Here is a 27,816-nt window from a genome sequence, read left to right on the forward strand (position 1 = left end):
ATTTACCTTCTTTTACTATTGTGAATGAGCAACATTTATTGACAATCGGCTGTACTGCGTATTTGTGTAGTGCATTTGTGAGTCAACCAATATAAGACTCCGTGGCGCAACGGTAGCGCGTCTGACTCCAGATCAGAAGGTTGCGTGTTCAAATCACGTCGGGGTCACAAAAGCACGTTCCATTGGAACTTTTTGCAAATTATTATTTTTAATAAATATAAATTTTCCTTCATATTTGATTCTTAGTTTTTAATCTATTTCTTTTGATTATTTTTAGTATGCTCTATTTATTCGAAATAAATTTATGGCAAATATTTGCAATATTGGCAAAATATTCTTTCAAAATATTTTCATTTAATTTTTCTAAACAATATTTCAAGTTTTCTTACCAATATTTTCTTATCTCTACCATTTTATTTTTAGATGTACTCAATGGCGCTGTCTTCGATGAGGATCACGATGAAATGGTAGTTGTAAAGGATATAGAAATGTTTTCCATGTGTGAGCATCACATGGTACCATTCTATGGCAAGGTTTCAATCGGCTATTTGCCTTGCAATAAGATTTTGGGACTCAGCAAGTTGGCAAGGTAGATAAATTTGTGCTATGGAAATATAGAAATACAGTTGAACTTCCATAACTCGAAGCTCTTCATTACTCGAACTCTTGAATTGCCAAATGAAGTCAAATTTCATACAAATTACCTTCCATAACTCGAAGTTTCGCTAACTCGAAGTTTTTTTGTGGATTATGGTGATTGGAGTTAGGAAAGTTCAACTGTATACATATAAAATCTAAGAATTTTTAGGTTCTCGACTGATATTTATACATTTTTTTTTTATAATTTATTACAGAATTGTGGAGATCTTTTCACGTCGTCTACAAGTGCAGGAACGTTTGACGAAGCAAATCGCCGTTGCTGTTACACAGGCTGTGCAACCAGCTGGTGTGGCAGTCATCATTGAGGGAGTGTAAGTTTAGCACATATTATAAGTTAATAATAAAAATCAGAATAACAAAAAAAGAATAATAAATATAAACAATAGAATCAAATTCGGATGTCTATCTGTCCGTCCGTCTGTCCGTCCGTGCAAGCTATAACTTGAGTAAAAATTGAGATATCTTAATGAAACTCGGAACACGTGGTCCTTGGCACCATAAGAAGGTTAAGTTCGAAGATGGGCGGAATCGGACCACTGCCACGCCCACAAAATGGCGAAAACCGAAAACACTTAAAGTGCCATAACTAAGCCATAAATAAAGTTATGAAAATAAAATTTGGAACATAGGATCGCATTAGGGAGGGGCACATTTGAATGTAATTTTTTTGGAAAAGTGGGCGTGAACCCGCCCCCAAATAGGTTTTTTGTATATATGTTGCAAACCAATAAAGCTATATAAACCAAACTTTCTGCAGTCGTTTCGTTTAGCCGTTTCCTTATACTGGCCAAAAATGAAAGAAATCGGATAATAACCACGCCCACCTCCCATACAAAGGTTAGGTTGAAAATTACTAAAAGTGCGTTAACTCACTAACGAGAAACGTCAAAAACACCAAATTTTACATAAGAAATGAAAGAAGGAAGCTGCACTGAGATTTTTTTACAAAATGGAAAAATGGCGTGGCGTCGCCCACTTATGGGTCAAAAACCATATCTCAAGAACTACTCTACAGATTTCAATGAAATTCGGTATATAATATTTTCTTGATACCCTGATGACACTGGTGGAATATGGGCGAAATCGGTTCACAACTACGTCTACTTCCCATAAAACTCAATTTTGAATCCTTCTGATTCATTCACTTTATAATTTATACATAAGGAACCGATAAAGATAGCGAAATAAAACTTTATACAAATACTGTATTTGAGCTGTGACATCACTTGTGGAAAAATTGTCAAAATCGAACCATGACTTTTCAAGGCCCCTGATATGAAACATGAAGAACTCAGTGCCTAGCGGTAATTTTTCACCGAAAATATAGTTAAATCTCTAAATAAATTACGAGAGTATAAAATGTTCGGTTGCACCCGAACTTAGCCTTTCCGTACTTGTTATAATTAAATTTATCTATATAAATGCATTTTTATTATTATTTCCATTTCAGTCACATGTGCATGGTAATGCGTGGCGTGCAGAAGATCAACAGCAAAACTGTCACCTCAACAATGTTGGGCGTCTTCCGTGATGATCCCAAGACCAGAGAGGAGTTCTTAAATCTTGTGACCAGCAAATAAACGCACACTTGCAATCGAATGAGAATGTTGAAAATTATTCCAGTAAATCGAAATATACACATACGTACATATAGAAGGAATTTTTTTAATGAATGCTGCTTATATTTACATATACATACATATAATATTTTAAAACGTATACACATACCTAGTTTTAAGTTGCAAATTGCAAATAAAAAAAGTACATTGAAAGTATATAGATAACTATCTACATATGTATAATATATATAAACAGCCAGAATGAGAATTGTATTGTACTTAAGCGAGGAACAACATAACCATGCATAACTTGTATGAGTAAATATTTGTTTGACAACAACATTAATAATTAATAATAACAAAAAATGAATAATTTAATAACTGAAACAAATATAGGGAATTTAAAAAGTAACAAAACTTGAAACTATGAAATCTTTAGTGAAAGTAACTGAAAAGTTAGAAAGAAAGAAATCAAAATTAGCAAAATAATTTTTATTAAATATTACTTAAAAATGCAACGAAAGCTAGCTAGACAATATGCCTGCGTATATAAGAAGAAAACAAATTGGAAACTAAATGTCAAAAATGCTGAATATTAGTTCGATATTAGTTTCAACGTTGCACTATTTAAGGCCTGCCCTAATAGTTTCGATTAAATGATTTAGCGCACGCAAAAAGCCTTTGAAAAGCTATTTTTAATATAAAATAATAATATTTTGTTCATATGTGTGTACATGCACAGTGGTTTGGAGAGCAACAATGCATAGTTTTGCTATTAAACTTGAAGAAAAATCTACTTGCCATTATTGATTTATATTGAATGTTAAGTTAAAGAAAAATGCTAATACAAATAATAACAATAACAATAAATACAATTGAATATTTTCCAAACCCTTTTTTATCATAAAAAGAAAAATAATAATGATGTTGTTAATATTAACTAACAATAAACATAATTATAAATAAAAAATGAAGCTTAAGTCATAAGCTTCAAAGAATAAACAAAATATCTTTGGCTGCTGCAAATCGTTTAGGGAATTTACACAATCGAACGAGTTTACAAATAAATAAAAAAAAAACGAATATTATATTTACAAAAAAATATACCTATTAAAAATAAAACAAATATGTTTTTATAATAATGAATTATAAATATGTTTGAGCTAAACATGCATAAAAAATGTTAACAATATTAAGTCTATGCAAAAATTTACAGCAAATGAACGTTATATGTAGTAAATATATGTACATACATACATCCATACTTCGAGACATTCGTATATTGTATTTGTTGTTGTTCATTGTTGTCACTATAACTATAAATATATATATATATATATATACATACATATATACTATAATGTTAATTTCACGAGATATTTAAAAGTAAAAAAATAAATAAATTGTTATAGAAGCAAGTGTAAACGAGATTTTTTATTTTAAGGATTTGATATGATTTGTTTTTCAATGGAATTTTAAAGGGTACGTAATAATATTGAATATTTGTATACGTTAAATATATTTAAACGAAATAATTGCTATAAATAACGAAAAATTTAATTTTTAATAAAGTAATAATTCACTTTAATTTGACTACTATTTTATTCCTACCATAATCCGATTACTTGATTTATCAATGTTACGAACCCATTTGCCAAACACGGTTGCATGCCTCACAAGCTTTTTTTCATATGTTGCTATTGTGAACAGTTCACCCTTTCGCAATGCTTTCAACTCTTCTACATAAATTGTTGACAGCAACTTCACTTGTGTGTTAAAAAATATTGGTAGGTCGTGAAAAATAAAATAATTGTGTAGAAAACTATTATAAATTAAAACAACCGTTGCAATAGACTACAATAAAAAGGTGATTGTGACGCGAAAGCATAATTTGTTGTGTTATGCTTATGTGTTATGTTATTCCTTCAGTGAAGCACTACAAGGTAAAGAACACATAAAAGTGCGCTGCTCTAATTGTTTACGTATTTACACGGTATACGCTCGTTTTTAATTAAACTAATATTGGCTTTGCTAAGCAAAGTAAAACAATAAAAGAGTGTTATTAAGTGTTTGAAAAAATCTAAAACTAGCCAACAGTTGAAAATGCTTAAAGGAGATCCCCGAGCGTAAACGATCGAAAACGATTATTAGCTATTCTGCTACATTGTATAGTGCAGCATTGTTAGCTTGACAAAACGTGGTGTTTTTGTTGTTTTCACATGCTTTGCTGCGTTCGTTCATTGTTGCACCACTGTGAATTGCGAAAGTAAATATGTCAGTAGGTGTGTGCAGCAGTAGGTGCCATTGTGAATGCATTAGTTTTTTCGCTGTGGTCACGTACTCTCTTTCGTGCTGTGCAATTTTGTTATAAATTTGGCAGTTTTGCCTGTACAAAGAATATTGCAAATTAATATTGTTTACATTCATTTAAAAACAATATAAGAGTGATACTCTTTAAGTGTGTAAAATAATTATTGACAAAGTGAAAATCAATTAAATGGCACAATTAACCAGCGGCTGACATTGATTGGTAAGTGATTTTTTGTACAATTTTCTTTTTCAATAAATTTTCACCAGTGTCAAATACTTGTGTACTTTTGCCTTTTTTAACGTCTACACCGTTTGTTCGTAAAATAAATAAATTAATGTGAAAAAATAGAAAATATGCAATCGATTTATTACCAATCAATTGCGTGCACCACGCAGCTTAAGATCTACGAAAGGTGAACTCTTTGACTAAGGTGGGGGAAGTGATGATTTTTTTTTTTGCTAAAATACATTTTCCACTAGTTTGGTTGTGTGTTTAGATTTTATTCTTGTTTACTTATTTTCCAATTAATCCCATTAATTATTTACTCGCAGTTCACTTGCTAAATGGTTGTGTGTGTGTGAATGTGTATCTATGTACACCTGTAGTGTGATTATGCGGGTGCTATTAGTGAGTTGATGTTTTCGTAACACCCAAGTGTTTTTCAAAATGAAGCTGCCAAGCCCCCTTCTTAAATATTTTATGCATGAATGTATGTGTGTGAATTTTTTTAGCAGCGTTCTTTTGCTACATTTGATTTATATGTTGATTAGGGTATATAATTGGAAGATTGTGTTTGTTGGACTGCTATTGTAATGCAATGTATTTGGTTGAAATAGCCTTTAAGCGGTCGCGATGTTGCCAATTACGGTTTTGTTATCACTTTAATGGTGCGAAGATTTTAAAAATGTATTTGATAATAGTTTATCACATGCCATTCGTAATTAATTGTAAAATTTATTGAGTATAGTTAATTTTTTATTATCGAAAAGTATTTAGATACTTTATTAATGTTACAGAGTTTCTACTCTACAAGACCAATTTTGCAAGGTTCAGAATGAGTGCTGCCGTATTTGGTGTGTTTTAATTGCATAATTAATTGTCTCCTCTGCTTGTAATTAAATATGCAACAATTAGTTTACTTATTAATCAACTCTTTACTTTAAAATTTTTTGGTTTCTCAAACATTATAGATATAAATATATTTCATAAAGTTTGCCAAAAATTTTTTACAAATACTGCCTAAATTATGTAACTGATGATCTTATTTTTAGATAATTGAAATTTTTTTTGTATTTACAATCTTAAAGAATTGATTTTACTCTCTCATCCGGTGATTAATGAAAATAGCGAGCATTTGGCGGCATGCAGAGTTAACAAATTTTCAATAATACTTAAAAGAACTCCTTTATACTCAACTTCCTTTTTAAATCTTTATATAATAATTCAAAAAAACTTCCTAAAAATGTGTATAGATGTTTTCATTGACTAATCACTTGTGAATAGAAAAAAATTAGTCAATAAAATTGTTTTAATCAATTTACTCTAAATAATACCATAAAATTGTCAATTCATTTTACTTTTGTTTTTGTTGTAGCATTATTGGATCATTTTAACAATTGTTTTTGTTTTGAAGTAAAAACAATGAAACTAAATATTGTCATGCAGCCTGATAAAATGTAAACAAACGAGCGAGAGAAAATTTACTGTGTAACAGTTCACAATAGATTGAGTTGTCGCTGCGGAAAGTTTGAAATCCACTGTAGTGATTAAATAATACCAAACCTTAAAATATTTGGGAAATCATTAACTGGTGTTTGTTCAGTTGTAAAAATAACTTCAGCGTATTATCTATATTCACCACTTATGTATTTTTATAAAATTGTTCAAAATTATTTCAATGCGTTATTGAATTTTATAGATTTATCATAAAGATTCGGGTCCTTTGAAGTTATAAACACGAATGTAAACAAATAATTAAACTATTAATTTCACAAACAATTTTAGTACAGTTATAATGTTTATTAAACAGCTTTAGCTGTTAATCTAACTTGTTTAATACAAGTATATAATTGCGATGTACTTAACAATATTATAAACAATATCATTCCCATTAAAAATCACTTGAAAATCACAATATTTACAATTCAATGCAACAAAGCATATCTAAAATATTTACTGATACTTTTATCTATTTCAAGTTCAAACTAAGAGTAGATAATATCAGTATCTATTATTTATTAAAGAAAGCTCTTTAATTCATGATAATTGAATAAAGCGCGCTGTTCAAATAAATTATATATAGTCGTACACCTCTTTTGCAATTGTTATCACTAGTGCTGTAGTTCACTGAACTTTGAAAAGCAAATATTTATTCTTAAAATAACTTATTAGAATTAAAAAAGTGAGTAGTGTAAACATGAATCAGTAAATTTATTTTGATATTTTTACTCTACAATAGATATCGAATGACTTATTGACTTTATAAAAACTGTGGCAGCAACCCTTATTACTGTTGGTCAAGTGTACGTAATATTATTTAATTTTATTTTTTCGTTATAAAAGACGCTGCAACACCTTGACCTAAGACAAAACTTACAGAGAAAGTATGTAAATTATAAATGCAAAAAACGCTTATGCATATGTACGTATTTATATTTGTTGTCTATGTTCAGTTCAATAAACGTAGGGCAGTTGCTGACTTACTGTATTTTTTGTATTAATATCTTTAGAAAATGTATTCAAAAATTAAGCATATGTGCATTTACATACCTGTAGGAAAATCTTCGGGACTTTTATTGTAGGACCCTTTAGGAAATAATAAATTATCAGCTTGCAAATGCTGAACTTCATAATTTCATTTTCATTAGTTAAAAAAATTATGAATTTTCTTTTTGTTAAGAATTGAAGTCTACTTTGCAGCATCATATGTTATAAAATGCACCATAATATTGGGATTTTTTTCTGTAATCTCTTTTGTAATGAGAGCGTAATCCAATCAGAATGCCCTTTTCCAACAAGATTGCATATCAGTAATGGTCAAATAACACTGCACTTTATAAAACTTAGCTTCATTGCAAATAATTAAGAAAATCTACCAATAAGCATTTCACAGCTATCAAGAAATATGTAAATGCTACAGCAACATGTAATAGCGTTTTTAGACAGCCAAATAAATTAATCAATTTAAATGTAAATCGAGAAACCCATTTTTGCCGTTTATACTGCCGGTTACTCGATTTACGATCAGCTGTTATAAATTTTTGTTTTTGCTTTTCATAAGAAGTTGGTAATTTCATCAGCTGATTATTATTTTTCAGCAGCGCCATCTACATAGTATTAATGCTATTTTATCAAAAAATTCAGCCAATCACAGACAAAGAACGTTATCGTACGTTCTTGTCGCAGAGTTGCTTTTGATTTTCAAGTCGATTTAAATTCAATTTAAAATAAATGGAGATTTTATTTTGTATGGTAAATCGATATCAATAAGTGTTTAAATCGAGCAGAGGCCGGTAAATTGATCAATTTGCTTCTGTCTAAAAACGCTACAACAATCCTTAAAAGTGAATGAGAATTAAATGACAGTTGACTGAAATGTCTTGCTTAACCCTTTCGCGGACACACGAAATTTAGTAAATGTTATCAGAATGACACATGCATTTATTTGGCTTATAAAACCGATAATTGAATTCCGATTTCAGTTTTGGGTTTATGGTTTATTGATTTAATTTTTACTCAAAATTGGGACACTAACTTAAATCTGATTGCTTCTGCAGTGGCACACAATAATCTACTACATATAAAACCAATGCAGTAGATGTCGCCTATGTCCGACGTGTTTATATACGATTTTTTTTCTATGTCGGCATATACCGACGTGTCCCTATTTAAGCCATTCGTTGTGTCGGATTATGCCGACGTGTCCGCGAAAGGGTTAAGGGGTTAAGGTGTGTTTCAAAATTTCAAAATTTGAAAAAAAAAAATATTACAATATGTTTAAAATTTTCTCCAAACAATTCAAACCGATCTGAGTAAAATTCTAAGAGATACACCCTTTGGAAGTTCCGCCTATCAGTCCATTTGAATTGAAAACTTTAACAGCAATTGAAAACAAAATTCATTTTTTTGTTCAAATTCTATCAAAAATTAAAATTTTAATAATATTATTTTTTCTTCGTTCAATAACGAGATTTATCCATTTATTGTACAATATAATCTTAATAAGACTACATTACCTTACCATAGATTTTACTACTAATTATTTTTTTTAGAACTTCGATTAGAACAAACTTATAATTAATCAGTTTCGGTTATTAGTTGTTATATTTTTGCAAAAAAATGACTACTAGAATATTATTCCTTTTCTACTAAAAATATAAGATATAAAAAAATTAAACTACTTGAATCGCCCTGTATGCCATTCCAAACAAGAAATTCTTAACGGAATAATACAATTGCTAAACAAGAAATTATTTCATTAGTGAAGTATTTCTTGCAGTGCATATGTGAGCGCACCAATGTGCACACCATAAATTACAACCTTTTTCATTATCCTTGCTTGTCAAGCGTCAAGCGTTCTTACCTGCTTTCGGCACGGTGGCTTTCTCTTCTACACATTTGTTTGGTAACACTGTACCACACACACAGTTCAATGTACTATTAACAAATATTTGCTACAACTTTTACGGGCTGCGCGAGTGTAACGTAACGCGTAAGCAAATAGTACCATTACACATGGAAGACAGGACATGCAGCTCATATTACGATCATTAGCCACACCCGAAAGTGCAAAAACAAAAAAAAAAAATCAATACAAAGCAAAATTGATCGGTGTGAAAAAATTGATACGCGTTGAAAGGAAATGCAACTTTGAAATACATTTATCATTCATTGTTCTTACCAATTGCCAATTGGTTCACGTGTCTGTATGTATTGGGTTGGCAGGAAATCTCAGATCCCCACGCTTTTTTGGCATGAGCTCGTTTTGTGCTACTTTAAAGCTAAACATTTTCATATCTTCAAGCTGTCAAGTTTCATTAAAGCAACATACTACAATGCCTACATATTTGAACAAGTTGTCCTTTCAACACTGCGGCGTGCAGTGGCTTACTTTACTTCTTTTTTGTCGCTGACGCGCTGTTTACACGCTTCCTTATTCCGCTATTGCTATATTCCCCTGCAGTTTGCTGGCAATATGAGCCGTTGTGTCAACGCGTCGAGTGGTCAGATTGAATTTCAATATTTATATGTATGTGTGCGTCTGTGTCCTTAACATAACTGCAGTTTTCTATACATACATACACATACATATGCACACAATAATAATAAATTATATATTTTCCATTGTTTGTCCTCTTCAATATGGCAACCTTGTGTGTTTGCGTTTCCAGCTCCAATACTTCGTCGTTCCGTTCCCAGACAGCTGTAGTTGTCATTATATTAATATCCTCATCGCCTTATTGTTCAGCGGAAGCCAGCACCTTTTTTACATTTTTACTTTGTCTTTATGCAGATATTGTAATATTACACATAATTCATTTCGTGTGTAATATCACTCGGTAGTTGTTGTCCTTGTACAAAAGCGCAGCTCGAGTTTGCTTTTCAAACGTGTTTTTTTTTGTTTTATCGTTCAAAGGTTACACGAAGATCCTCTATGCGCTGATAAAAAAACTTGATTGAGAGGTGTGCATAATTAATTCAGTTGGGAGACTAGTTACCTAACCTATATTCTATTTGCTAAATTCTTATTTCCATAATCTTATTTTTGTATTATTGTATATTGGAGTATTTTGGATTTAAGCAAACTAGTTTTGCTGCATTGTAAATAAAAGAAATTTAATCATATACTTGACGCATAAAAATGTTCATCCTGTTATTTGGAACTGTATATAAGAATACTAGTTTCAAAAATTTTCCAAATGTCTCATGATTTTATGATGAAAAGCTTTTCGTTGTGATATTTTGTTTTGCTGCTGGAGTACGTGACAAATATGTCCGATAAAGGCGGAAACGTAAACCAGATGACTCAAAATTTGAATAGTGTTTAGGGAACTGATACTGTAACAGCTAATCAAAAGTAATATCGGTTTCGTAGATTCCGTTCCAGTTTTTTTTTTTTTGATGACAAAGATGCACGACGTTCTGAAAAGGCAATTGTCCATAGAATTTGACGATCAAGTATGCGACCAAATCGATACACTTCTTAAGCGGATAGACACTCATGATGAAAAGTGGTTCAGTATCAACAATGCCAATTCAAACTGCGGCCAAGCCAGTATTGTTGGTCAGGAAGGGTTTGCTATATGTTTGCTCGATTGAGATGAAATCATCTACTATGAACTGCTATCCCAAAGCCAAACTCTTTAATTCGGATCTATACTATAATATCTATCTGTACTGTCAACAACAGAAGAGGAATTGCAGGACGACGCCAGGCCACAGATATTAATAGTGACTCGTTGGAAGTTATACGAGCTTCTTTGCGATGCTCTTACGCATTCATATTATAGTCCGGACTTGGCAACAGGTAACTACCATCTGTTCCTGTCTATGGCGATTGGTTTTGCTGTTTAAAAGTCCACCTGAAGACAAGCTTTTAAAAAGTGACTACCCCATTTTTTGCTAATAGGGACAAAGGTTTCTATAAGAGTGGCTTTATGATATTATCTTCAAAACGTCGAGAAGTTCACGAGCAAAACGGTGCATATTTGACCGAGATCAGATCATTCTAACTATGAAAAATAAAACCTTCAATTTTGAGTAAAAATAATGGATTACTTTTTACTAGACCTAATATATTATAAGGATCATAATTATACGTACTTCGGTAATAATTATACCACAATACAAATAAATGTGATCCAAGTAAATAACATCCGAATATTAAACGAAATTTCGCAAAACCGGATTTCTGTATAACTCATAACAAATAAACCTATGGATATCTATATAGTTAAATAGTTTCCTACCTTTTCTTCACCCAGTATTCGACACACAGGTCGAAACCTTACATGTATATAAAAATGTATCTTAAGATAACAGGACAAATATATATAATCAATACTAGCATGAATAGTATTCAAATATATTTATTATTAAATATACTTCTTATAATTTTCCTCTGATTAATAATGATCGAGCCTCTCTCGCCTGCCGATATTTAAACCTCGGAACCATTGTACTCTCTTTGTATAAAAATAGCTGATCAAAGTTTCAAAATAAGCTCACAAAGAAGTCTAATATATATATAAATTTATAGCATTTCAATACCGCCCAATGAACCACTAGAATACTGTAAAACACGTTCCACGAAAAGTAATCAAATAAAATACTTCAATGTTTTTTTTTTACTACCGGTGTACAAATCTACGAGAAGAGGTTATCAAAAGGTCATTATTATAATAAATAAAAAAAGCAGCCAACCAACAACAGATGCATGAAACAGAATATAAAATATCAACAACAAAGTTCAAGCCCCTTTTTCTATTGCGACAGATGCTTTTTCGTTTCGTTTGTTTGCTTTATCATGACTTAAATACATACTCGTACATACCATACAATCTAGCATATGTTTGTCATAGAAAAATGTTTGAACTGCCCAGAGCAGCTGATAGTCAGGCAAAACGGCGTGGCGTGCGACGATAATAATGATCATTTTTAATGTTGATAATGAGGAATAGAATGATTACAAGATGGGACAACTTAGGAAGGTGGTAATGTTTCTATCAAATATACAATGTGATTTGTGATAGGAAGAGGAAGAAGTAAATTGACTTAGGTGATCGTGCAATTGTCTGCTGGAAAGTTTATTATAAACCAAAAAAACCGATAGGGAGAACCAAAGGACTATAATTTATACGAATGTATTCATTAGCATATTGCGCACGGATCGTATTTTTTATTTACTGCTGACGTCTAAAGTAGTTCAAGAAAAAGAATTATTTAAAAAAAAAATCAGAAATTGTTAAATTATTATTTTTGTTTTTTTTTTTTTTTTATTTTCAGAAATTATAGTTAATTTTCTTCGAGAAAATATAATGAGATTTAGTACAAAAATTTTTAATGAAATTTCAAATTTCAAATCATTATTTTTTAACGAAAAATAATCCGATCAGAATATTTCACACACATTTGTTCGGTCTTTATCAAATTTGTTTCTTTTTTTTTTAATTATTAGGTCTACAACTTTGCTTCCGCCGTTTTCCAATAGATGTCTCTAGGGTCAAGCACTGGTCGATTAAATCGTTTTATATCGATCTTGGACATTTGTGTCAATATTAACCCAACAAAATATTTGTAAAGATCTGTTTGCATCCCAAACTTATTCTCAACTGAAAAAATGTCACTTTTTGAGCCGAATTCTCGACATTTTGCAACCGTTTTTATACAAAAAAACTTAAATTTACAAAAAAACGGCGGAAGCAAAGTTGTAGACCTAATAAAATTGCTTGAGCTATGAATGGCACTATCTGACTATTTCACAATAAACCTGCAATGGGTTCCAGGACACAGTGAGATTCCAGGAAACTGTGAAGCGGATGGAACTAGCCAGACTAGATACCATCTTACAACTAAATGCCGATAAAGAGGGAATATGTGTATGTGCATGCCTCTGGCCACTTGTAGACTTGTATTCGACAACTACGTCCTATATAAAGTCGAGTATTGGTGGAAACAATCTCTGACTTGCTCAACAAGCAGACAAACGTGGCCTGAATGGAATAAGAGCCGTACATGACATTTATTTAAATTTAAAAGGAATGACTTAAGAACTCTAACAGGTCACTGTTTGATTGGTATGTTCAATAGACTGGGGATTTCAGATACATCAGATATGTGAATGCAAGAGTGTGCAAAGAAAGATAACGATCGGTCACAATTTTCTGGACGATGACTCCGAAGTTACACTTGTTGAAATGAATAACTTTATCAAGACCACAGGATGGCTCAGAGAGGACTTGACAGTGTCAAGGGATTCTAGTTCCGATGGAGTCATATTGGGTTTCTATAGGCCTAAGTGTGTTGTACGACATACACGTTACCTACCTTCGACTAACCGAATTAACCGGATAGGGCATTATTCGAATAATAATATTCGCTTTGCCATATCCGGTTAGTCGTAAGTTGTCGACTACTCGATTAACCGCTCATTTCCGACTATCCGGTTAACCGTTCGTTGTGTAAATTATATGTATACCGTTAAACTTCTCTAACTCGAATCACCATAATCCACCAAAAAACCTTGAATTAGAGAAACTTCCAAGTTACGGAAGGAATTTTTTATGAAATTTGACGTGTATTGCCAAATCAAGAGTTCGAGTTATGGAGAACTTCGAGTTATAGAAGTTTGAGTTATGGAAGTTCAACTGTATATTTACTCGATACTTGTATTAAGAGATTATGAAATACTATTTCTAGCATAATTCAAAGATCAATCAATTACACTGTCCAACAAGCGCCATTTGCTCTCATCTCTACAATTATCATTTGCTCATCACTACAATCAGCTATCATCTGTCATCTGTGAATGGACAAACTATTTTGTACAACTTTAATTTGCGATGTCCAATGTGCGATTAATCTGTTGTGTAATTTGTGCGAGTGTTTGATATGTATTTACTATTTGTAATTTATTGCGTTGCAGCGACGAAACATTTGGTCTTGATAGAATTGGTACGCGCGGCATACAGATGTCCTCGCACGCCACTACAACAGCAGTTCACACAAATGTTTGTTTTATAACACTCACGTACGTCTATTACCTCCAAAGGTAGATATGTATCATGCACAGCTTGCTGCAGCATCATCTGCTTGCGATCCTTCTTTTCCTTTTTTACTTTTTATATCCTTCATATCCTTGCATACAATCAATGCAACAGCAGGCGTACCAAATTTTCAACTTCCTATTGAATTGAATGGCGGAGAGTTTCATGTATGCGTGTATGTAAGTATGTTAGCGTGCTTTTTCAATTTCTTCGTTGTACGCATGTGTAGAGTTGCTTGCTGCAGTGTTATTGTTATTTAGGCACTACACTTTTCCAATTGCATTCGGACTTGGTGCAAGCGTTTTTTCCACACATTTTCTATGCGTTTTACAACGGCTGCGTTGTTGCGCTGTCAGTCGTCCTCAGTGAAGAGCCCATTAGCCATCAGCCGGCTGTTTGTCCCGCAGGCAGGCAATCGAATTTTGGGCGTTCGTGTATGTGTTTGTGTGTTGAGGAATTAATACAATGTTTGTTTGTGTGCGTGTTCGTTTACCGCTCGCAACCGCACATCTGTCCATTTTTAGACACGCCAGCGCGAGCGAGTTCATGCACTTTAACGACTCCGATCGCTTGTCGTCCGTCCTGATGAATTGTTATACTCGTCCTTATTTTTCGTATACTGTTGGTTTTTGTTGTTGTTGCTTGTAGTATTTCTAGTTATTGCTTACTTACGGAGTCACCGACCGACCGACCGACCGATCAACAAACTGTTCGACCGGTGCGAGTTCTCCATATTTCTTTTTGGCTATTCTTCTTTTCGTCCTTTTTTCGTTGCGCTGCCATCAACACATTGTACTGCCCGCTTCACATACTCAGCACAGTGGAATTTCGTGCCGTTAAGGCGGGTCGTTGACGTCATTATTTTGCTGTTATTTTTTTCAGTTATTTTTTGTATTATCTTTTAGCTCCACATGCTGCCTCTACGCGCCGTTCCTCGTCTGTACTCCTTCCAGGTAGGCACGTATGTAGGTGGCAGCAACAGCCGCAGCCGACCGACCGACCGCCCGCCTGCAAGTACATACATAAATTCTATACGGTTCTTTTCTTATACATCTTTTTCGAACGCTCTTTGTCCATTTCTGCTTTCATGCTTTGTCCCTAGCATGCGTGTAAATAAATATCCATCAGCTGCTCCACATTTAAATACGGGCAGGTGGTGGTGGTCGAGTAGGTGTGTAGTTGACCGCTTTTCGTATAAATACATTATGTATGTATATGTGGTATATATAAATTCCTGCTTCGATTTATTATATTGCTTGCTCTTTGGTTGTACGGCTTCCTCTTTAGCCCTCATGCCAACACCCGCGTTACGTGCTTACGCATGGCATAGCCACACATGAATGTGCTTGGTTTGACGTACGTACGTAAGTAAAGTGGCAATGTAGGAGCACATGCTCGATGAGTTGTCTGCCATAACGGCACCTCACTTGACCTAGCCCAGTGCTAGAGGCGACATCCATCCTTGGTAGCTTTTTAGTGGTTGTTTTCCACCTTCACTGTCATTTTACTCCCTTATAATACTTTACAAAGCGCTGCGCTCCACCTACCCTCTCCCAAACGGGGGCAGTACACCCTTAATGTGTTGCAGATTTCCATTTGTTGTTTTTGTAATGAACGTCGAGACTTTGTCTAGACGCAGTGCAACCTAGTTACCACGTGCCATTGCGACGACCTTCCCTCTGTATATGTAAGTGTGTGGCACTTCCCGAAATCAGCTGTTCCGACGCCTATATTTACCCATATACCCCTATCTATTTGTTTACTGCCACATAAATGGATATAGTATCTCTCGCAATTGTTTATATCGATGCACTGGTTGTTTGGTGGTTACACACGCCTTGCTGGTGGTTGGCCCTGCCGCTCGTTGTAGTCCACATCATCATAGCCATCATCAGGCTCGGTGGTTGCTATTTATTTTTGGAACCAAACAACCACCAGAACTGTTGTAGTACTACGGTTTCCACCACCAAGTCTGTTTGTTGGCCAACATCATCAGAGCAGAAGCAGTAGAACCACCACCAACACCGGCATTATTGGAGGCCAGAGACCGCCGCCGCCGGAGACCTACTTGCGTTTGCTCTGTACTTAAAGGGTGGAAATGAGTGAGCACAACAGGCACTTGTGTTTTCTAGGTGCAAGGCCGTTCGTTGGCATTCATTGCCGTTTGGCGGCCCCCGCCCGCATTTCCCCAATACCGACGTCTCTGGCAGCACAACGGTCATATAGGTGCATTACCACTTATTATTATTGCTGCAACAATGCTACATATATGCTTATATGTTGTGTGTTTTTGGGGATAAAGTCAGCAGTCAACTCATTTTGGCCAACTTTCGCTTATCAGTCGCCATTGTGTACTTCCGTGTATGGGGTTTTCCCAAACATTATAGAAATTAAAGAAAAAAACACTTGACGCGGACATCAATATACAATGGTTGCGTTGCCTTGATTTGTTTGTCAACAAAAAACATATGTTTAACACCACCGTACAACAACCCGGTGGATCCTTTTCGGTGGTTGCTACTCATCAGCAAGCTCGTGCTCAGCGCCGTAGTAGCATCATATAGGAATGCCATGTCTTGCCAATGCCGGCCGGCTGGCTGAGTCGTCGGTGGTGGCCACCACTTTTTAGGGGTTCTTCTTATCGCTTACTGACTGACTTGGATTTGGTGGTAGTTAGTTTGTAATATATATGCGAGTATATTGCAATTACTTGGCATTCATTCATAAAAGTCCTAAATGTTGCTGCTCTCAACAACGCCGCTCAGCCATTTCATGCCGATACTGATAGGAACGTGCGCATACATATACATATGTATCTAGCACGTATGTGATGTATGCACTTACATATTATCAGTCTTTGTTTGTTTATGTCCTTGGCATCAGGTGTAATATGTCTGAGATTAAGGGTAGCACTGTTGTGTGTTTACAATTGTTTGTTGTTTTGTATTGTTTTTTTTTTTTTTTTGTTTTACTAGTAATGACCTAATTTTTTGTATTTTATTGTAAAAGTGGTTGTTGACAATATTTAGTCGTTTGACTTTTGTTTGTTGGCATTTCTATTGAGTATGATGGGAATTCCATCCACTTTTCACTGATTGGTATGTTAGTAAGTTGCATTTTTGCATTGAACAGCTGTTCTGCAGCAACAAAATATATTGAGACTTATTGCATTTTAAGTGATTTGACATTGTACAGGTATTTTAATAATTTAGATGTGTATTATTTATATAAAAGCGTAAATAAATGAAACCGTATTTTATGATCGACACGAAAACAAGTGTCTTATTTAATGTTTAAATTTGTAAAATATATTTTTTTTTAAACAGCTGTAGTGAGTTTGGCAGATATCAAATATTTGCGTAGTGCTGCCAAGTGCTTAGATTTTTTTTTAACTTTTTTTAGATATTGAGCTTTAATCAATTTAAATAAAATATTTTAATAATTTAAACAGAAAAATTAAAAAATAATCATTACAATATAAATATAATATTATAAATAACGGTGTTATAACTAAATGTTATAATTAATTTACATAATGAGAAAACATTTAAAAAACCTGGAAGCTGGTGGCCTGTCCAATTATCGGTTTTGAATGAAATGTATGAATTATAAAACAAAACGATATGTGAAGCAAATAGTATAGGCTATATTCTTCATATTTGATAAAAATCTGTGGCAGAAAAGATAAAACAGCTGAAAAATACGATAAATTGAGTTTCACTATTACTTTTGCAATATGGTTGATACTTGCATTTATTATCTAAAACTCAAGTGTAATTCTAAATTCATCAATTATTAATCTGTACTTTGAAACACTGTTTTTAGATATATTATTCATAATTTTATAATATTTTAAAATTATCCATAATTTTATAATATTTTAAAATGTCTTCATTAAATAGCCATTGAAAATCAGTTTATTTTTGTCATCTTTTTAACTTGCTAATAGAAATTTGAACTTTCTGTGTTCTAAATAAATTGCAATACATTCTAGAATATTATTATTTTCATCTGACATTAAATAATATAGAATACAACAGAATTTTTCGAAATTAAATTAAGTTATATTAAATTAAATGTATATGCTCATTTTATAAAACGAAAGTCTGAACACCTGTTAAAGCTAAAATGCCGCTGTAACAGATATCGATTTCGATAACTATGCACATCTTATTGTAATTTCTGCAACAGCTACATTGTTTACATTTTCATTGAATAAATTGTGAAATGGTTTAATATAAGAAAAAATATTGAAATTAATATATTCTGTTTTCAAATTAGCTAAGAGTGTGCAAAAAAGTGTGTGTTAAATATGTATTCAAGTGTTTATTATAATTAGCTTTAAGCGTTGAAAGTTTTAGTGTTAGTCAACTAAAGGTCGAAAATTTGTAGTTTTTACTATCTACAGCTTATACTATACTCAACTAATGTACGTTTTTAAGATCAAAAGTATTAAGTGCACAAATTGATAGTGAAAATGGTTTTGATTAATTTCGACTGCAACGTGCAGGTGTCAGTAAAGAATGAAAAGGCTAAATATTTACATATACAGCTGAAGTCTCCTAACTCGAATCACCATAATCTACAAAAAAAAACTTTGAGTTAGAGAGACTTCGATTTATGAAATTTGATTCTATTGCCAATTCAAGAGTTCCAGTTATGGCGAACTTCGAGCTACAGAAGTTTGAGTTATGGAAGTTCAACTGTATTGATTGAGGTTCTTTCTATTTTTGCATAGTAAAGTAATTAGTTTATTATTTAAAATCTGAAGTGCGTGAGATGGATTATTTGTGGCTATAAAGTTAGTGTGATCAACTGCGGAATTGTCGTCTGCATCCACGGCAGTACACCATTTATATGTAGTTGTTATTTGTAGCCAAATTTCATATAATTTTAAAGGTACAAAAACAAAATAATCGTAAAAATTTCTGTTAGAAGCTAAGCAATCTTAATGACGCCGACTACTACTGCAAACAGCTTTACACATCTGCACTTTATTACCTGCCTGAATCCGCCATTTCATAACTGAAACTCGTTTAGCTGCAGCGGCAAGCTTAAAAATGTGTATATGTACAAATATTTTCTAGTTTTCATGTCTTCATTTCACGCATAAAAAAGTTTTCACACACCAGCAGCAGCTGAATTCAAAGCAAAGCATAGTGGAAAATGCAAATGGCCGCATCACCATAAACAGGATAAAACGCTAAAGTGCTATGCATATATAATTTTCTTTCAAAATGGCAACGAGAAAACGAAATGAAAAGATAAAAAGTGAACTTTGTGAGTTATGCGGCGCGGTTGAAAAGTAACAGCAACGACAAAAAGTGTATAGTGTAGTGAAAAAAGGAAGTGGTAATACCGCGAAATCCGCTCGTTAACTGAGGTATTTGGTCGTCAGACGTACTCGATAAAAGAAGCATACATTTCTGCGTAGCATTAGCAATAGAAGCAATAATAAAAACAACATAAATGGTGAAGCACACATGTACATAAGTATATGGATATGTAGGCGAATGGAGTAACTCCTGCGCTGCAAGTTCACTGCCCTCCTCACTCACACCCAAAGCTAGAAGTTTAAACTTCTTGTGTTGTACACACTTTACTGCGCCAAATGGACACTGACACTGTATACTCGTGTGCCTGTTCGTGTATTTGTATATTTCGTTTTATCTCTGGCCTGTCATGTAAAAGTGTGTGGGTTGCGTGGGGAAGCCAAAGCGCACATTTCATTTTGGTGTACATACAAAGTATCTCACAAATGAAATTGAATATTGCGCGTACGCGACAAAGGACACGCTGAGCACGAAAATAGAAGCGAAGAAGGAAGGAAGGAGAAAATGTCAATATATGAACAAATTATGTGTGTGTAGACTTACAGTTTGTGGGAAAAGATAGATGCCGTCATACGTAAATGGTTGAAAGAAAGAGAGTGAGAGAGCGAGCGAATGACAACAGCGAAAACTTGCTGCCTTTTCTGAGCTTGCGCAGTAGGGTGTTGGGTGATTATTGCAGCGCAACAAGGATACAAAATAACGAATGAGGTGAATGGAAGAAGGATAACAACGCAAGTCACATAATGACAGGCGAATGTACAGATATAAGATTGAAAGTCGAACGAACGGTGAAACGGAAGGACGAATGAACGAATACAGTCAGCATAAATTAAAGGAAACAAGGATAAAACACAGTTGTTCGCATTCAGTCAGTCAGCAAGAAAATACTTTGAGCGCATTAAGCGACGTGTTGTCGAGCGCAGTTGGCGATTTCAATGGTTTCCACACACAACAGCAAGCAATGTGAACCGAGGGGACGCACGCTCCTTTTTTCTTGTATTTTTATTCGATTTTCCTTTTTTGATTTGCGCGTTTGCCGTTGCTTGCCTGTATATGTATGTATGCAATCAGCAGCCATTCGGCCTTCCTACCAACCGCCTCACTGACACTGGCTGACTGACGTCGAGGATTACTCCAGCCAGCGCCAGCGGCTGTGCAATTTTACTCTGACATATTTGCGCATAAACTATTTGAGGTGTTGCGCGTGTGTGTGTGCGTACATGTGCTTTTGACAGCGCGCATTGTGTGCGTTGTTGTAATAAAATATGATTTTTACAACACTCATTTTTATTTTCATTTTCATTTCGCGTTCGTCTCGGTGTTTTTTGTTTCATTTTTACTGCTTTGCGATTTCTAACAGCTTTTCTAATATGATTTTCTATATAATTTTTTATGCTTGCGCAGAAATGAGTCTGTGTGTGTTTATTTTTTATTTATTTTTTTTTGTTGGCTACTGACAGTTTTAACGGCGTTTCAGGATAATGACTGTAGGAGATTAAGTGCCGTTAGAGTTGTTCGCATATGTGACTTTCGCAGCGTTGCACGGTAAAACTTTAATTTGAGGAGTGCTCGAACTGGATTTGGATAGGCGAATTATTTTAATGTTTTCTTTCTTGTTGTAAAAAACTATAATATACGAATACTTCCTTCCACTTAACAAGTGTAGTCCGAAGAATTTTAAGAAAAAACATTTTTTTTATAAATTTGAACGAATCGTAAGATTTCAAATAGATTCTGCAGAGCTTCTCATTGGAGTAGTCTTTTCGTTGCGTTTTTATACCCGAATCGTTAATTTGTCATTAAAAATTAATACGTTAAATTGTAATATCATAAAAATGGAACTTCAGAAAAATAAATAAAATTATTGACCAAACTAATTTTTTTTCAGGGGATGGAGTCATTAGTAAAAAAATTATATTCTCCGATTTTCGAAGTTAGCCTCTAAAATCGAAATATTCGGATTCGATTTTCGATAAAATGACTTAAAAAAAATATTATACATACATATAACACAGCTACTAAAAAAATCCAAAAGTATAATTAATATACATAGATATAATTTTAATTTTCTTCTTAATTCAATGATGTATAAGACGTTTTTGTTAAGCTTTTTTTCGAAGATCAAACTTTGACCCTTCATAGCATCTGTCATATAAGCTTGACCGAAACGTTTTATACACCATTGAATTAAGAGATGAAATGGAGATTATATTCATATTTTGGATTTTTTAATAGTTATATCCTGTAATAAGCAATATTTTTTTTAAGTCCTATTTTCGAACTTCGAATTCAAATATTTCGATTTTGGAGGATACCCACAAAAAGTCGATGTTATTGTATAGTGTAATGAATTCAAACACTTTGAACAGACTGTTTCTAACACAGTCCGGTCTACGTAACCGAAACGAACAGAGTTTTTATCCGTGTCAACTCGGCAGATTTCCTCAAAATTATTTTGGAAAATATTTTCTGCTGCTACAACAACAATAACCGATTCAAACCAGCAAACAATTTTTCATATATTTGAAATATTATATATTAAATTTTCACTTGGCAACTCTGTTCATGAGTTATAAATATTTTATTATAAAAAAAAATATATTTTTTTCTATATCTCCGCTCTTACTATATAAATTTCACAAAATATTTAAATAATACTATAATGAATTAAAAAAAATATAAAAAATTAATAATTTATAAAATTAGAAAAAAATTATTAAAAGTAAATTAAATAATATTTTTAGCTTTGCACTCCAGCAGGAGTTAACAGAAATTAAATATATTTTAGAATCTGGAGTTTATAAGAAAAAAAAATTTATAAAATTATTAAAAATAAATTAAATAATTTGTTAATATTTTTTAGCACTGCACTCCCACAGGAGTTAAAAGAAATTATATATATTTAAGAATCTGAACTTTTTTCTAAATCGCTTTTTTCCAATTAGCTAATTCACACTTCATACGCATTTCTCTCTGTGTAGTATGCGCCAATGATTTTGCAACTACATACTACATTTTGACTGCTTTGTGTGTGGCATGAAATTTTGATTTTAGATACGAATCCGCCATAGCTGCTGTGCTTTTCATACGTTGCTAATGTCACAGTACAGAAGCAACAACAACAATGACTGCAAAAACAAAACACAATAAAAAAGCCGGAATGCCATTTTTATTGCTGCTATTACATTGTTGTTGCTGCTGCGCGGCCGACGATCGTATGCTTCGTTCACATACACAGAGACCCCGGTTTAGACAGGCGAAGGCGAAATATCGTACATACAAATGTATATAACTGCAAGAAATTTGAATTATTTCATGTGCACGTGAATCTAGTTGGCTTTTCACAGCAAACACACACACACACACACACACACATATATATTAAGCTATATATGTATGTATACAGCATGAAAAATTATGCTCGTGTGCCTGTGTTTGTTTGTGCTTCGTGCTTGCTCGCGCGCTTCTATTGCCAACACGGAAGGAGGGACGCCATCTCCTGCCTATGTCCTGTTATTCTGCGCCATGGTACGTACGCTCGCCCTTCGCACAGCGAACGTTACAATTTTATCGAGTTTTATAAAACTATATACAAAAATATGTCTCTATGTATGTGTGTATCTGCTGTGTGCACTCTCGCGACCAGCTCGGCTTTTGCTGAGCTTGTATCTTTTGAAAACGTACTTTTTAGTTACGGCGTTGTTTTTTGTTTTTACCTTTTGTTGTTGTTGTTATTATTTTTATAGCTGTCATTGTTGGCCACATTTTTGGTTTGCAATGCGCGTCCCTTCCTTTCTAGTTTGTTTATTTTAATTTTTTTGTTATTGTTGTTGTAGTTCCTTGCCTTCTTTGGTATGGTAGTTCGTGTCACTGACCAGTAGTGCAAATTGAAAATCGAGAGTTTAGCGGTGTAGCTGTGGCGGAAAAACTTGGCAGCGCTTCATGGTCGTCAGTCGTCCCACGTACCTTTTTTGTAGATTTGCCCGTTTACTGCATTTGTCATATTGTTGTTGTTGCTTGTTGTATTTATTGCTTTTTCCTTGTTTTTTGTCACTTTGTCAGTTAGTTTTAATTTGATTCCCCCTTCCTTATACCACTCAACCGGCTAGTTATTTCCTGTTCGAAAGCTGCGGTGTTTCATCGTTGTAGAGAGCTTATGGTGTAAATTCGTTACAGCAGCTATTGCACTTGCAATGTACTGCCGTAATCGGCGGAAAACCTTTTAATGTGATATTATTCTCTTAAAGAAGAAGAAGATTAGTGTCCATGTTGCTCTCTAAAGCTTAACTATATGGTTTTATAAGTGTTTTTAGTATAGAAAGGTTGCCTCGTTGGCGTTCTAACATTATCTCTTGTTTCGGAAAGTGTTTTTAGACCCCTCCGTCGAATTTCTAGACTTCACAATACTATCATTAACTTTAGAGACTAGATTTATGTATATGCTCTAGAGTCTTTATTTATATTTTTATTATTCATCGCGGGTCTTCGGATTAAAGCTCGAACGCAAAAATTCAATGAGAGTTTGCTGTATATTCCGTGTTTATGGTCATTATTTTTATTGAGCGCTTATATTTTGGATAGTATGACGACTAAATTCGACTCCTTTGGGGTCCGTTCCTACGATAGTCGGGTGGGACTGTACGTAACCGGAACGAACCCAAATTTTTATCCGCCCATGGACTGTAAATTCTTGTGAATTCCTCAAAATTATTGGGGAAATATATACCGGTCCTACAATAACAACACCAGCTCGTGTGGGTCCGTTTTCTGGGCACTAGATGCTACGTAATTAGGTTAGGTTAAGTTACGTCAAGTTGTTACGTCCGCAAATGCAGAGAATCTCATTTAGAGCAGCTTCGACTGTTTTTTGTGGTACCCAAATAATTCTAACCGATCCCCAATGTTTCGATAAAGCGCTCTATTAACAAGTCGGCTAATGTCGATTCCAGTCACTTGCTGTGTTTGCCGAAGGTGTGCCTACTGAGGTGTTTTAACCGTAGTCTGACGAATTCTGGACGTTACTAGAATGCAAGGGAATTTTTATTCGGTCAAGGGTGGTCACATCAAGAGTATTGCCTAGAGTTGTGTAGAGTGTTTTATTTTTTTTTTGCGGAATAACTGGATTAAAGAATTGTTAACTTTGGAATATTATTATTTTTTTTTAGTAATAAAATAAATTATAGTTATAAAAAATATGTTTAAAATAAATAATAAATTATAAAAATAAAAATTAAATAAATAAATATATAAATAAAAATAAAATAAAAAATAAAATAAAAATACAAAAATAAAAATAAAATAGTTAAAAAAAAAAAAATTAAAATAAAAAGTTATTAAAAATTAATTTAAAAAAATATTAAAGTAGAATTTTTTTTTATTAAGAAAATTAAAAAAAAAATTAAAATCTCTATTTTATTATTTCTTAGAAAGTGAAAAAATTTTCCTAAGTAAGTTTTCACATATTCTTTAATGTGTGTTTTATATACAAATTTTTGGCGTTTTTGCTGATTAAAATTAATTATTTTCGTAATTGAATTTTTTCTTTATTTTTAAACCAGATGTTTAACTTTTTAATAATGAGAAATTTATTATTTCTATTAATAAAAAGTTTCCAAATTTTCTATTGTGTACCCACCAGCTTCGCGCTTATCCTGGTATATGCATGTACATAGTTGAAAAGAACTAATTTGATTTTGATCAAATATAATTTGTAATCCTTTGTACTGGCACTAAAAGTGCTTCGCTGGTAAACTTATTTGCTTGAAAGCACAAACACATGCCGCTATTTCGATAAGTATGCGCTGGTGTAATTGCTTGCATTTACATATGAATGCATGCACATAAGCAGACATACGTCAAATGTAACGGTTCAGCGGTTTTTCAGCGCTGCGCTCGAAACAAGTTTTCGGAATTTTCTGTTATCCATCAAAGGCTAAGAACAGCGACCAAGTGATTGCGGCATGTATGCGTGCTACTTGCATTATTTACCAATGCACAGGCACACATATGGACATAGTCAAAGGCAAAGGCAAGCCAAAGGATGTGCGACGGCAACGCGCTCGAACTTTAGCAAAAGCCAAAGGCAAGGCAGCAGCAGCAGCAACTCTGTGTGTATTAGGCGTAACCTCTACCGGTTTCCGAAATGCATTTGTATGAGTGGCTGTTGCTGCGTTATGCATGTGTCTATGTGTGTGTAAATGGAATTTGTGGTACGTGCTCTTTGCGCAATGCTTTTAGTGGCGGCCATGTGCACTTGGGTATTTCCAACCATTGCGCAACAACAAGAACAATGTCTACATACGCCCATGCGATATTTGATTATATACTTACAAACATACATACATACATATGCACATAGCGCATCCGTTCGTTCGTTTGTGTGTCAATTATGGAAATTACTCTGCTTCATTTTCCAATTCTATTGCTTTGTTAGTTGCTATTATTGTTGTTGTTGTTGTTTTGCAATACGCTTTTTTCTAACAGCTATGTTCAGAGTTGCATGTGCGGCGCCTCACTAGAAAAAAATGTGTGTAAAATACGTGTTTAAGTTGCAGCTACTTGAATTTGAAAGTAAAAAAGAAAAACATTTGAATTCCGCTCAGCTGTCGCAATTATCCTTGTTGGCGTTGTTACACGCCTGCCTTAGCAATCGCATGCGCACACCTACATCCAAACATATACTACTTAATTCCTCTATGTGTTTGTATGTATGTACTCCTATCTTAAATAATTTACGTACCATTACGTGTCCATAATTAGATCGCTTGGCACAATCGCTCGTGTGTTTTTGTTTTTTTTTTTTGTCACAATTTCGCTCGTAATTATGTATTACTAAGCGCGTTGCCGCGCGCCACAAATGCCACAAATATGTACCTGCAACATTTTTCTGTTTTGCCGCGTTTTTTAGTCGCTTATACGCTTTGCTATTTTGCGACAGGTGTTACTCACACTATTCCCGCTGTTTGTCGTAGTCGTCGTCGTCGTCAGCGTGGGGGAGTTGTTGTAATGGCAAATTGGCTGCTAATAGGTTTTATAGTGTTTGTGGCAAAAATGAGGCATTCGTGTTGTATGTATACATACATACCTACATACATACGAAATGTGAAATATTTTGCAATTGTAACTTTTTTTCGGTTCTGAATTAAATCCTTCGTTCGTTTATAATCTTTTTGTAGTCCTATAATACTATGTACTAATTTTGGTTGTCAGCTCTAAGCTCGCAAATCTGAGTCATTTCGCAATCGAGTTTTATTTTCAAACTAGCAGACCCGGCCACACGTTTTTGTGGCTAAGGTATACGTTAAATTAGTAAATCTTTCAATGTACAGAAAAAATTCTTACGCATAAAGACGAAAACGTTATAGCCGATAAATTTTAAAATGATTGATAGACATTATTGTAGATCTGTGTTAAACTTAAATCATCATAATTTGTAAAACTTTGATTTTTTTAATCGTATATTGGAGAAAGTAATAAATGCCAAATTTCATAGTTGGCTTAATCTTGGCTTTGGTGACGATATTGATTACCTTCTTCACAGCCAGTCTTGTTCTATTGCAAAGTCGAGGTTGATTTATGTTAAGCAGCATGATGACAACTCACACTACTTTTAATTGCAAGTGAGTGGGGATAGTCCAGCAATTTAAAATAGTCTGTGGGATAATTGAATACGTCATCCTGATTTGTAGCTGTGTCAACTCTCCTTTAACGAAATTCTAAATTGTCGCATTTAGATTAACAGGATCCTTGTTTTTTACCACCAATATAGGACATTCAATCAGCCATTTATTTTTATTATATTATTAACGACACAAATTGTTTTTAGTAATAGGGGTGATTAGAAAATTGTGGATTTAAGACTTTTTCAGGCAATTTTTCTAATTTTTCTCTCCGTAAGAACCATCCCGGTACCTCTAAAAACATTCTAAACAAAGATTTGGTGAAATCGGTTCAGCGGTTCTCGAGTTATGCGCTTAGCAACATATTTTGCGATTCATTTTTATATTATAGATAGTACAGTCCTTGTTAATCTCTTCTTCTTAAAATCAATGCGAACTGTATTAAAACAAAAAAATGGTTTATCTGAACGATATATGTAACTCGACGTGGACGTTTTGCATTTCATAAATATGTAATTTACGATATTTCGAAAATATGCTACGTAAAGTTATACAATTTTGGCCGTTTAT

General features: G+C 33.6%; 2 protein-coding genes and 1 non-coding gene across 11 annotated transcripts in view; all 3 read left to right on the forward strand.

Moving 5' to 3' along the window:
- LOC105220620 (GTP cyclohydrolase 1-like) overlaps positions 1-2,461 on the forward strand; it is a 38,259-nt gene extending 35,798 nt beyond the window's left edge. For all 3 annotated transcript variants that reach the window (XM_054234452.1, XM_054234453.1, XM_054234451.1), the window contains 3 exons: positions 424-589; positions 855-971; positions 2,111-2,461. In XM_054234452.1, coding sequence (XP_054090427.1) covers positions 424-589; positions 855-971; positions 2,111-2,240 — 413 coding nt within the window. In that variant the 3' untranslated portion in view covers positions 2,241-2,461. The remainder of the gene's footprint in view (positions 1-423; positions 590-854; positions 972-2,110) is intronic.
- On the forward strand, positions 96-167 carry Trnaw-cca (transfer RNA tryptophan (anticodon CCA)). Its single transcript has one exon. It is a non-coding gene; the product is annotated as a tRNA-Trp (tRNA).
- Positions 2,462-3,926: 1,465 nt separating the features above from the next.
- The window catches only part of LOC105218008 (AF4/FMR2 family member lilli), a 58,073-nt gene continuing 34,183 nt past the window's right edge, over positions 3,927-27,816 (forward strand). For 6 of the 7 annotated variants that reach the window (XR_008471942.1, XR_008471943.1, XM_011193327.3 and 3 more), the window contains exon 1: positions 3,928-4,749. The gene's annotated coding sequence lies outside the window, so the exon portion shown is untranslated. Of the gene's footprint in view, positions 4,750-27,816 lie in introns of all 7 variants that reach the window. The other variant, XM_054234446.1, reaches the window with a different exon arrangement.

This window comes from Zeugodacus cucurbitae, chromosome 6 (assembly GCF_028554725.1).
Source record: "Zeugodacus cucurbitae isolate PBARC_wt_2022May chromosome 6, idZeuCucr1.2, whole genome shotgun sequence".
Taxonomy (NCBI): Eukaryota; Metazoa; Arthropoda; class Insecta; order Diptera; family Tephritidae; genus Zeugodacus; species Zeugodacus cucurbitae.